Source organism: Hyla sarda, chromosome 1 (assembly GCF_029499605.1).
Source record: "Hyla sarda isolate aHylSar1 chromosome 1, aHylSar1.hap1, whole genome shotgun sequence".
Lineage (NCBI taxonomy): Eukaryota > Metazoa > Chordata > Amphibia > Anura > Hylidae > Hyla > Hyla sarda.
This window is the reverse complement of record NC_079189.1, coordinates 383,409,500-383,422,979: the sequence shown is the minus strand read 5'-3', so window position 1 is coordinate 383,422,979 and position 13,480 is coordinate 383,409,500. Positions and strand designations below refer to the sequence as shown.

Here is a 13,480-nt window from a genome sequence, read left to right as displayed (position 1 = left end):
CTTTTGTGCTCTAACATAGTTAAGAATTCACACCACTATTTGTAAATGCCGCCCTAAGTGTTTATAGTTGGACAACCCCTTTAAAGGGAAACTGACAGCAGGGTCACTCACACCAACCCGAACCTGTGACCCTGCTGTTACTTTAGGCATTGCAGATTCATTCAGTGATATACTGTACGTTGTAAACTCAATATAAACGTGTTACAATATAACTATCTAGTTATAAAGAAAGTATATAAATAAATACATTAATAAATAACCTAGGGGGAAGTTCACATAAAATGAGATTTCCTGGATCTTCATTCATCATTTCTGCAGTTTTATGGACATATTCATGAGCATTTCTGTTGGCTTATCAGTTCCATTTTGCACTGTCAGGCAGATGAAAGGATGGGGAACAGTATGTTTGCCTGCATGGCCAGACTAGTGCACATAACATGTTACAGGGCTTTACTTTGCCTTCTCTTGTAGAAGTTTATTGTGTTAAAAAGGTCACCGTGTTTCTTCTTCTTCTTTCTTGTTTCTGGGAATCACGTGACGCTGACAGGTCCTGCCTATTGAGAGGCAGACCACCCACATGGAAGACGATGGAGCTGCTTAATAGAAACAGTCATGTAATTGTGAGAGCTTCCAGCACTCTGCAGAATGCCTGCACACCAGAAGGATTATTACACTCTCAGTTCCTGATGGCAAGGAACTGATGTGATCTCAAAGGCCCCCCCTAAGGATACAGGGAAAAATATCATCTTCCATTTCATTGGGGCTTAGCACATGAGAGAAGGGACTTGATGGTAAGTACAATGATATGCTCTATTGCATGCAGTAACATAAAGCTGGGGGATAATAATAACATAAATGACTCTCTGGAGTGGGATGTTGGCAAATGGCACCGGCTGTGTTGTGATCTTGCTACTGCAGGGAGGGCAGGGAAGGGTTGGCAGGGTGTGTGTTTATGTATGTGGATACAGGATCTGGGAATGGGGATTATGTGGTGTAATAGGGAGAGTTTGGGAAAAGGCATGGTGTAATATAAGCTATAATCTCTCCGTACAGTTACCCTGATTGTACCCCGTTTTTATCTAGGAATGTTTCCTTTTTCACGTAATGCTTATTGTAATGTTACAATTGACTAATCATAGGTTTCTATCAGGACTCTTTAGTGTTCTTGGTGACATTGCCTTATAAAAGGTGTATCTAGTGTTTGTCTCCAGTAATAGCGCAATGTCTATAATATGGTAATATATTTGGACAGGACAAGGTAGGGTATGACACAGGCTTGAAATCCAATCCCCTTGCAAAACTCCCATAGAAAAGTGACAGATCAGTGCGAGTTTTTTTTTTCATCTTTATTTCACCCACACACCATTATACCTTTTATACTTTCAATGTAGAAAGCCCTATTGAATTATGTAGGCGTGGTGTGTAAACCGGATTAGCTGTATGAAAGAGACATACAATGAAACGGAATTGTTTTACTAGCCATTCACTTTTTACGCTTATATCTCTAATAAATGTGTTACCCCAGCAGAGTCAAAGGGATCGTGTCTCCCAGCATTGCACCGTGTTTTGTCTCAGGAAAGTTCTTCTGCTGTGGGCCATCACTGGTTTACTAGGACCTGCAGGCCACCTCATGCATCTTCTTTCACTTAGATAACATATTCAGGAGCTTTAGATTTTACTTTAATACTAAAGGCAAAAGCAAGTACTGTAGTTATTACAGGTGTTACACCATTATTAGAATGAGAATTAGAATGTTACACCATTATTAGAATGAGAATTAGAATGTTACACCATTATTAGAATGAGAATTAGAATGTTACACCATTATTAGAATGAGAATTAGAATGTTACACCATTATTAGAACGAGAATTAGAATGTTACACCATTATTAGAACGAGAATTAGAATGTTACACCATTATTAGAACGAGAATTAGAATGTTACACCATTATTAGAACGAGAATTAGAATGTTACACCATTATAAGAACGAGAATTAGAATGTTACACCATTATTAGAACGAGAATTAGAATGTTACACCATTATTAGAATGAGAATTAGAATTTTACACCATTATTAGAATGAGTATTAGAATGTTACACCATTATTAGAATGAGAATTAGAATGTTACACCATTATTAGAACGAGAATTAGAATGTTACACCATTATTAGAATGAGAATTAGAATGTTACACCATTATTAGAATGAGAATTAGAATGTTACACCATTATTAGAATGAGAATTAGAATGTTACACCATTATTAGAATGAGAATTGGAATGTTACACCATTATTAGAATGAGTATTAAAATGTTACACCATTATTAGAACGAGAATTAGAATGTTACACCATTATTAGAATGAGAATTAGAATGTTACACGATTATTAGAATGAGAATTAGAATGTTACACGATTATTAGAAAGAGAATTAGAATGTTAAACCATTATTAGAATGAGAATTAGAATGTTACACCATTATTAGAATGAGAATTAGAATGTTACACCATTATTAGAATGAGAATTAGAATGTTACACCATTATTAGAATGAGAATTAGAATGTTACACCATTATTAGAATGAGAATTAGAATGTTACACCATTATTAGAATGAGAATTAGAATGTTACACCATTATTAGAATGAGAATTAGAATGTTACACCATTATTAGAATGAGAATTAGAATGTTACACCATTATTAGAATGAGAATTAGAATGTTACACCAATATTAGAATGAGAATTAGAATGTTACACCATTATTAGAATAAGAATTAGAATGTTACACCATTATTAGAATGAGAATTAGAATGTTAAACCATTATTAGAACGAGAATTAGAATGTTACACCATTATTAGAACGAGAATTAGAATGTTACACCATTATTAGAATCAGCAGTGCTGGCTGCACACTGTCAAATTGATCTCTACTAAGAATTGTCTATGCGGTGTAGCTACATGTATGTATTATAACTGATTCCAATATAGCAGCACACTGCACAACGTGTTATATGGGAACATCATTTATCCTGCCTGAAAGTTATTCAACAGCTGGGAAGTCATAACTTAGACACCTCCAAGAAATGTCCAGGTGCTGGTGAAAGCTGAAGCTGTAGGAAGCAATGGCTTGAAAATGTATTTGCTTATTATTTGGCTGGGTGAACTCCATGTTCCTTCAAAACCATGTACAGTGTATCTTGTAGGGAAGATACAAATGTATCTGTTATGTAATCCATAGTGTTCATAACATTTAACTAACTGTTGCTCTATGTCTCCCTTTGATTTTCCAGTGGCTTGTGTCTATTACTTATGATAATAGACAACAGACATGACTTACAGGTGAGGTCAGTGACCACCCTTGGTTACCCAGTTCACTTTTGTAGTAGTGGCAGTAGTTTCCCATAGACAGCTGTGAATCTGTAACAAAGAGTTTGAATGTTTTCCAGAAGTTTTACAACATGTGCTTTAAGGTATTCGTCTGCTAGCTCTTCAGCCTGTAAGGAAGCAGGTGCAGACTAGAATATACCTGTATCCTGTAGAACTACCATGATTGAATGATGCCATTATAAATATAGAAGTTAGCATGTTATCATCTGGGTGACCCTGGTTGACAGGCATTAGACATGCTGCCTAAGTCCTGATGAATCATTACTTCCAGTGTAGTTATGACAAGTGTTGTCTGCTCACCTGTCTCAAGTTATCCAGATATGAAGAAGACAATATGGTCATGTCTTTCCTTGCTACCCATCTAAAGTTTGCCATAAATATGATGTATTTATCAGCAGAACATTGGCAGATCAAGTCTAGCCATCAGATCATAAGCAGATCTCTGCAAATAGTCTGCAGATATATATCTAATGACTATGGCCAGTTGTTTAAAGGTAACTGAACCTGGTGATGCCTGTCCAGCATATCCATATTAAAGCCAGCAAAGCTTCCACATGTTAATAAGGGCAGATTGATTAGGAAGAGCATTATAGCCAGGGTTGCAGCACTCAATGAAATTGGGGGCAGGAATGCCTCTGACCACCCAAGTTGATCAGACTTTTACAATGACACCTTTTCCTCCTTTTAGAACATTACTGAAACAAGGCCAGCTATATTCTAACATTAATTTATCAGTTGTATATGAAGAAGACTAGACCACAGGGAGAGAAGCATTAAGATAGTACTTGTTTAGTGCTAGCTTACTCATAAAGCTCTGCAAGCAGCGCTAGGAATGTGCTGGTAGCGCTATTTTAGGTCAGTTTAGGAACGGTAACCACACAGAGGTGCAGGATGCCCTCCACTATCCACCACTCCTAAGACCCAGCATCGTCAATGGAACTTTTTTCTTGCCAGTGTACTCTCCTGTGTGTGAAAGATGACAAGTGGCAGTGGTTATAATTCATTCTGTGCCCAGACTGTTTCCACCGTGCTGTCCTGTATCCAACTCGTGTTGGCCAAGCCCAAGTGTGCAATAAGTGTACAACATGAGCTCAGCTAACACAGGGGTTGTCAGTCGGTTACAGTTACAGGCATTGCTTCATTCATAATAATATTCCAGGACACTGGATATATTCTTGTTTCTATAGTTTTATTCTTGACTAATTGAAGCTTCTTTTTCCCGACAAATGCTTAGACATGTAGTTCTACAAGAGCTGCAGCCTAACAAGTTTACAACATGCAGTTCTCTTTTATCACTCTATGATGAGATGGGATGGAGGTTATGACAATGGACACCAACGTAACCCAATAAAGTCCATTGGGGTTCCATTAGCGTAGAATAAAAACCTGACATCCAGAATTTTCCAATCATTTCAACAGAATCAGCGAACTGAGCTCTGAATGCTGATGTTAACATAGCCATAGGCTAATATATAGCACTGTTCCCTAGCCTGTGGCTCTCCAGCTATTGCAACACTACGACTTCCATCATTCCCTGACAGCTGAATGCATTCAGCTGTTGGGATATGATGAGAGTAGTAATTTTTCAACAGCCTGAAAGCCACAGATTGGGGGGCACTGCTATTTAGCGTTGGAGCCTTCTTTTTGAAAATAACATAAATAACCATATATCAAGTAAACTCTAAATGTAATAATATTGCACACCACTTTAGTTAAGCCTTATAGAATAATCATAAAGTTCACATAAAGTTGTATGTACACATGCTGTGTCATAACCTGTAGAAATACTATGGTAGTACATATGAAACATTTAAATCATTGCAAAAATTGGGTTTACTTTGCCACCATGGAACCCTATAGGTTTAAAAGTCTGTGCTAACTTATTTCCAAAAATAACTTATAGAGGCCAGTATAAATACAATCAATGTTATCTCTATTATAGCTCTGGGTGTCCTGATTCCAAATCCGTTTTTATGTTGTTTCTATATGCCCTGGTTCCCACATTATAGGGATTGTATTATGTGATTGACTATCTGACATTTTCCCTAAATTTTAAAGGGGTTCTCCGGTGCTTACACATCTTTTCCCCTATCCAAAGGATAGGGGATAAGATGCCTGATCGCGGGAGTCCCGCCGCTGGGGACCCCCGGGATCATGCACGTGGCACCCCGTTTGTAATCAGTCCCCGGAGCGTGTTCACTCCGGGTCTGATTACAGGCGACCACCGGGCCGGCGGCGTGTGAGGTCACGCCTCCGCCGCTGTGTGATGTCACGCTCCGCCCCTCAATGCAAGCCTACGGGAGGGGGCGTGATAGCTGTCACCCCCCTCCCGTAGGCTTGCATTGAGGGGCAGAGGCGTGACGTCACACGGGGGTGGAGGCGTGATGTCAAACGCCGCCGACCCGGTGGTCGCCTGTTATCAGACCCGGAGCGAACACGCTCCGGGGACTGATTACAAACGGGGTGCCGCGTGCATGATCCCGGGGGTCCCCAGCGGCGGGACTCCAGCGATCAGGCATCTTATCCCCTATCCTTTGGATAGGGGAAAAGAAGTGTAAGCACCGGAGAACCCCTTTAAGATGAATGGGACCTTCATCAGGCCCAAGGTGTAAATATGAGGATGAGGGGGTGTTATTTAGTCTCAGGGAGTATTAATATGAGGCTAAGTGGTGTGAATATTATACCCGGAGCCTTGCATTTACACCCTTTTTGAAATAAAGTTTACTCTCATTTGATTATTCAGGGAAAGGTTTAGTTAGTCAACCAGATCCCTAAAATCCCTATCTGCCCCTAGACATCTTGAATAGGGGATAAGATGTCTGATCATGGGGGTCCCGCTACTGTGCAGCACACCTCCTCCCATAGACTTGCATTGAGGGAGCGTGGTGTGACATCACGACCCCGGCCGCCCGCTCCGAGTGTTTGGAACAATATGTTCCAAATGCTAGGGAACCGGAGTACTCCTTTAAATCCCTTGCAGGACACAGACATAACATTCTGACTGCCTATAGTCTCCACTAGTGGGAGCTCATAAGCAATAAGCTATTAATGAAACAGTAAACTTCTACACTCTCCCATGTGGAGGCTAGAGGCAGACAGAATTTTATCATTTAACTCTGCTGCAATATATTTGCTGGGAATTTAGGCTGGTATAAATATAAAAATGGATAGTAATGGATAGAAATAGATTTTTGTTGTGATATACCTAGGCTGATAACCATGACAATGGGGAATCTTCAATGTTTATATAAAGAAAGATTCACACTCTGTATTTTGTAAGCGGAATTACGCTCTGGAGTTCTGCTGTGGAAAATAGGGTGCAGCAGTCTCCCGTAGTGTGAATGAGCCCTAAGAGCAGTAGAGACTAAGGAACTCTCTGACACATGATGTTGTGATAGCTGAATCATTGAACAAGTTCAAGAGGAGCCTGGATGTCTTTAAAAATATAATAGTTTTCTAGAGGTGGGACGTTGATCCAGAAATTTTTCTCTAGTATGGAGCCACAGGCATTTGCCTCATAAAGGTTTTTTTTTTCTTTCCCCTGGATCAACACATTAGTCATGGTCTTTTTTTTTTTCAACTATTAAAAAAAAAAAAAAAACTTTTACAGTAGAATCTCCCAATAGCGGACACTAAATAAATAAAATATAAAAATAAAAAAGTCTCCTCTATTGAAAGATGTTCTCTGGGAAAAAATGCTCAAAAATTATTCTAAATGAACAACTACTAAAATGACCTTAAAAAAACATGATAAAAAGCAATATTACAGTAGAATCCTCCCTTATCAACCCCTTGTGCCATTTATACCCTGTGCCACTTTATTCCCCCTGTGCCTTGTGCCAAATCAATCCCCCCTTACCACATCATTTCTTCTTGATCCCATCTGTGCCAGAGGGGGGGGGCAGTGGCACAGGGGAATAAAGGGGGATGAAATGTCACAAGTGGGATAAAATGGCACGGGTGGTAAAGAGGGGGTGATGAATTTGCACAAAGGGTAATAAAGGAGAATGAAATAGCACAGGGGATGATCAAGGAGAAGTGATGTGGCACTGGGGTAATAAAGGGGGGGGAGGGATGATTTGGCACAGAGGAAATAAAGTGACATGAGGAGGGTCAGGGGGGTGGACGAATGATGTGGCCAGCAGACGTACAGAAGCACCACTGTTTAAACAGCGGTCTTCTGCTTCTATGCTGAAGCTGCTGCAGGGGGGTGCAGTGGGTGCCATAGCCCCCTGGGAGCCTGGGCCCCTTACTGATGTATTGGCTGTACCCCCCTGACGGGAGCCTTGTGCAATGTAGGACCGGCACATAAGCCTAGTTGTCCCATATTGGGAGTGTTTTGTCCCCTAATGGGATTGTTTTTCCCCTATAAGGTGTGTCCACGTACGCTATTGGGAATGTCCCTTATTCAGTGGTTGCAAGTACATTACGTCTTATGGGACTCTGCCGGGGAATTAAAAACTGTCCACTATTGGAAGGTGTCCCCTATTGGGAGGTGTCCAATAAGGGAGATTTTATTGTAATAGGATATCCACGATCAAACAGACAAACAAAAAATCCACACCTAGTGCAAAAGAAAATCACTAATCACATACAGTACGAAAAACGGAATGTATCCTTAGTAATGGGCCAAGACATTCACCTTGGTCACAAAATATCAAAAGCAATATCCAGCTTATATTGCTACAAACAAGCACTCTTGTAGAGTCTCTCACATGTGTTTCCTCCTAGCATTCTCCCAGTGGTGTGGCCTGGAGCCGGGGGCTTGGTCGGGTAGAAGTAGGGCTGCCTGGTCAGTGAGTTTCCCCTGTGGGCTTGGTGTCACAGCGGCGGTGGTCGCTAGCCAGCACTACGCCAGTGTTAGTTTAGGGACCCACTCTTATCAGGTGGCCTTGACTTGGTGAGTGGGCTTGCACATTTTGATCAAAAGATACATTAACAACCTGTTCGTTTTTGAAATTATGCTGAGAAGTAAGAAGAATGTACAAGTTGTGGATGTGCTGCCATGTTCTGTTTGTCTACATGTGAGTTACTCTTGTAGAGTAAGCCTACCATCCATAGACTGACTTATATCACATAAAGTATTTCAGTCTTGGGTCTCAACGTGTTTCCCCCAAAACCAAAAGAATATATATATATACAGTGACCCCTCGACCTACAATGGCCCAGACATACGATAATTTCAACATGCGATGGCCTTTCAGAGGCCATCGCATGTTGAAGGCAGCATCAACATACGATGCTTTTTTATGTTGGGGCCATCGCATAAACGGCTATCCGGCAGCGCTGACTGCTTCAGCTGCCGCCGGATACCCGTTTATGGTGCCCTGTGAGCTCTGGTGATGGTCACTCACCTGTCCACGGAGCTCCGGCGCGTCCTCTTCGGGATCCTCTGCATCGTCGGCGCTCTCCATCGTCATCATGTCGCTGCGCACGCCGTCCCGTCATCCAATAGGAGCGGGGTGCGTAGCGACGTGATGGCGGCAAGGGAGAGCGCGGATGCCGGGGAAGCAGAGGCCTTGCGGGGACACCCCGGGAACGTGGCGACAGCGATGGACGGCGACATCCCGGGCAGCAGTGACGAGTGGTGACGGTCCGGAGCGGCGGGGACAGGTGAGTACAACTTCCTTTAACAGTGGTCTACAACCTGCGGACCTCCAAATGATGCAAAAATACAACACCCAGCATGCCCGGACAGCGGTTGGCTGTCCGGGCATGCTGGGTGTTGTAGTTTTGCAACATCTGGAGGTCCGCAGGTTGTAGACCACTGTCCTATACTTTACATTGCACGGATCCCTCAACATGCAATGCTTTCAACAAACGATGGTCCGTTTGGAACGGATTACCATCGTATGTTGAGGGGCCACTGTATATGGGTTCATCAGGAGACTAAGTGAGATGTTAGAAAACATATAGCGTGCTGAGACATACTATAGATGCAGAGATATGTTAGTGCATGCTGGGTGTGAAGAGCTCATGCAGTAAACATAGATATTTAATTAGTGTACTGAATAACCAAAGGGTAGATAAAGTGTGTGTAGGCAAGGAAAAGGGGGGTTTGGAGTATAGAGGACTATGGCATTTGGTACAGTCACCTATAACTATAGAGGGGGAATGGCAAGGATTAGGATAGACCCGGCACGGAACACTCATGATCGCCACTTTTCACCACTCTCTGTCAGTATGCACATTGTTTTTTTTTTCCAACCTCATGAACTATATGTGTTCACATGTTCAGGTTTTTACTTGCAATTATTGAATTTATTGAATTCAAAGCCAGAAACAGAACATATACAGGAAAGACTGAGGCTTCTTCACTTTTAAAATGCATTCCTGGCCTTGTATTCAATAATTGCAGTTAAAACCTGAGCATGTGAACACACCCTAAAAGTTATGTAAAAATATGTCTTACACCCTCTAGCCTGTATGGATCATAGGTAAAGTCTATACCACCTCCTCAATACTGTCCTGGCACCTATGACTAGATTTACAAGGTGTATTTTCCTCTAATTAACCACATATTTATTCACAGTTTTGGACATGGATTAGCCCCATTCAGTTGGGCTAATCAGCATTCTTACCTGACACATTTTTAATGTGGACTTTTAGTGAATAATGTCATGTATCCACTTATTTTAACTATGTGCCGAAGAAACAATAGGACACACATTGCATATATATTTCAGCATATGTAACGTGCCCATATGTTCACATTATGGAATCTTTGGTTTATAATATTCTATCCTGAGGTTCCGTCTGCTGCTGGCGCCGAGTGACCAGCTGGCTCTAGGAATGCTCGGATATCCGCTGTCTCCATAGACGGCAATGCATTTTCAAGCAGATTCCCCCAAAATAATGATTTTGAACATTCTTTCAGAAAAATTTGAATTTCTGCCAGAATTCAGCAGTGTGCACAGTGAAGCACAATCAAATTGAAAACGATGGAAGCTGCTGTATCGGAATATGTGACCAGAATTTCTCTGCTCGGAAATTCCGTAATGTTAATCGACCCTAAGCCTATAGCTAACTTATTCTTTCGCCAGAATCCACTCGGATATGCATTGCTGTTCAAGGAGACAGCACATATCCAAGCAGTCCTACAATTTACCATGTGAACCTAGCTTAAGGGTACGTTCACATGAGCAGATCCCCAGCGCGTATTACGCTGCGGATCCGCCACTGAAGGACTGTTGTATGCTGCCTTTACAGGTGCCTGCTCTGAGCAGCAACCCGCCGCTACAAGCAGACACAGTGCGGTGTGCGAGTTGCCATGCGCATGTGCAGTATACTCGCACATCGCGGCAGCTCTCGGCCTAGCTCATAGAGCAGGGGGGAGTGGCCGCGATGTGTGCGAGTACACCGCGCATGCGCAACGACTCGCACAACACTTCAGTGTGTCTGCTTGAAGCGGCGTATTGCGGATCCGCAGTGTAATACGTGCTGTGGAACCGCTCGTGTGGATGTACCATAACAGTGGTGAGGCACAGGCAGCTGACACCATGACACATAATTTCTACAAATGAGGTTAGGTGCATATCCAATTTGCCAACATGTTGCACATATACATTAACATCCTGTCAAAACTGGATGTCGACAAATATGTCCATGTCAGGCATGGGCCCCATTGACTTTATTGGCCCAAACATAGTCAGCTACTGACTACTTTTAGTTTATTTTCCGTGTGTATGTGTGTTTGTACTCAGAGCAAAAAGTGTGGTGTGCTAAACTTGTGGGTCCGAGTCCAAACATGCTTGAAAAATTACCTCAACGTAGTCACTAGGGGGGAGATTTATCAAAACCTGTGTAGAGGAAAACTTGCCCAGTTGCCCATAGGAACTAATCAGCTCGCTTCTTTCATTGTTAGGAAGGCCTTTGAAAAATGAAAGAAGGGATCTGATTGGTTGCAATGGAAAACTTTTCCTTTGCACAGGTTTTGCTAAATCTCCCCCTAGCTGACTACATTCAGGCAATTTTAACCTCTTAAGGATTGGGGGTTTTTCTGTTTTTGCACTTTCATTTTTTCATCCTCACCTTTAAAAAATCATAACTCTTTCAATTTTGCACTTAAAAATCCATATGATGGTTTATTATTTGCACCACCAATTTTACTTTGTAATGACATCAGTCATTTTACCCAAAAATCTACGACAAAACGGAAAATAAAAATCATTGTGCGACAAAATTGAAGAAAAACACAATTTTGTAACTTTTGGGGGCTACCATTTCTACGCAGTACATTTTTCAGTAAAAATGACACCTTATCTTTATTCTTTAGGTGCTTACGATTAAAATGATACCCTACCCTAGAGGTGTGATTTTGTCATACTTTTGTATTGATCGGACTTTTTGATAGCTTTTTATTCATTTTTTCATGATATAAAAAGTGACCAAAAATACGCTACTTTGGACTATGGCCGTGCAGTTTAATTAATGATATATTTTTATAATTCGGACATTTCCGCACGTAGCGATACTACATAAGTTTATTTTTATTTACACTGTTTTGTTTTGTTTTTTTTATGGGAAAAGGGTGATTCCAACTTTTATTAGGGAATGCTTTAAATTATCTTTATTAACAGGTTTTTTTTTCGCATTTTTTTTTTGCAACATTATAGCTCCTACAGGGGGCTATAAAACTGCACACACTGATCTTTTACATAGTGTGCGGCACCATGATCATAGCGGATTGGGCCCGGCCTCTAATGGCCAGGACCTGTGGCTAATAGCGCGCAGCACTAATCGCGGTGCCGCACACTATTAGCCCTTTAGACGCGGCGTTCAAAGTTGATCGCTGCATCTAAAGTGAAAGTAAACTGCTCCCGGCTATCTCAGCGGGCTGTTCGGGACCGCCGCAGCGAAATCGCGGCTTACCAAACAGCTGGCAGACACAAGGAGGGTCCTTACCTTCCTCCTGTGTCACCGATCACCGAATGACTGCTCAGTGCCTGAGATCCAGGCATGAGCAGTCAAGCTGCAGAATCATCGATCGATGTAATGTATTATAGCCACTAGAGGGGGCTATAACACTGCAAAAAAATTAAAAATAAAGTAAAAAAAGTTAATAAAGATCATTTAACCCATTCCCTAATAAAAGTTTGAATCACCCCCTTTTCCCATTTAAAAAAAAAAAACTGTGTTAATAAAAATGAACATATGTCGTCACGTGCGGAGATGTCCGAATTATAAAAATATATCGTTAATTAAACCTCACGGTCAATGGCGTACGCACAAAAAAACTCCAAAGTCCAGAATAGCGTATCTTTGGACACTTTTTATATCATGAAAAATGAATAAAAAGCGATTGAAAAGTCCGATCAATACAAAAATGGTATAGATAAAAGCTTCAGATCATGCCGCATACCACTCTGTACGTGGAAAAATATAAAAGTTATAGGGGTCAGAAGATGACAATTTTAAGCTTGTTCATTTTCGTGCATGTAGTTATGATTTTTTCCAGAAGTACGACAAAATCAAACCTATATAAGTAGGGTATCATTTTAATCGTATGGACCTACAGAATAAAGATAAGGTGTTATTTTTACCCAAAAATGTACTGCATAGAGATGGAAGCCCCCATATGTTACAAAATGGCGTTTTTTCTTAAATTTTGTCGCACAATATTTTTTTTTGGTTTTGCCGTATATTTTGGGGTAAAAAGACTGATGTCATTACAAAGTAGAATGAGAGGCGCAAAAAATAAGCCATCATATGGTTTTTATAGGTGCAAAATTGAAAGAATTATTATTTTTTAAAGGTAAGGAAAAAAAAACGAAAGTTCAAAAACGGAAAAACCCTCAGTCCTTATGGGGTTAAGCTAAAATCCTTAATGCACAGGCCAATGCTATACAGTTAACCCATGATTTGTGGCAGTTTTAGTAAGCCTTACCTATTCTTTGCCAGCTGTGTATCAGCAGCAATGAATAAGAACTGTGTGCAAGAGGCTCATCTTAACTGCTATGTCGGAATACACACTTAAAACACGCGATCAGGTGACGAACAAGTAAACATTCATTTGCTTGCTAATCGCATTTTTTTAACCTGACAAAAAATTGTTGCTGGTCAATGGCGGACTGACTAAAGGTTATGGCGACCTTTCAA

The 13,480-nt window shown here is 41.1% G+C and overlaps 1 protein-coding gene across 1 annotated transcript in view; it reads left to right on the top strand.

The window, feature by feature from the left end:
• The first annotated feature begins 611 nt into the window (after nt 1-611).
• Nucleotides 612-13,480, top strand: part of PTCH1 (patched 1) — a 105,591-nt gene continuing 92,722 nt past the window's right edge. The window contains exon 1 of the mRNA XM_056524801.1: nt 612-791. Within this exon, the coding sequence (XP_056380776.1) occupies nt 789-791 (3 nt within the window). The 5' untranslated portion in view covers nt 612-788. The remainder of the gene's footprint in view (nt 792-13,480) is intronic.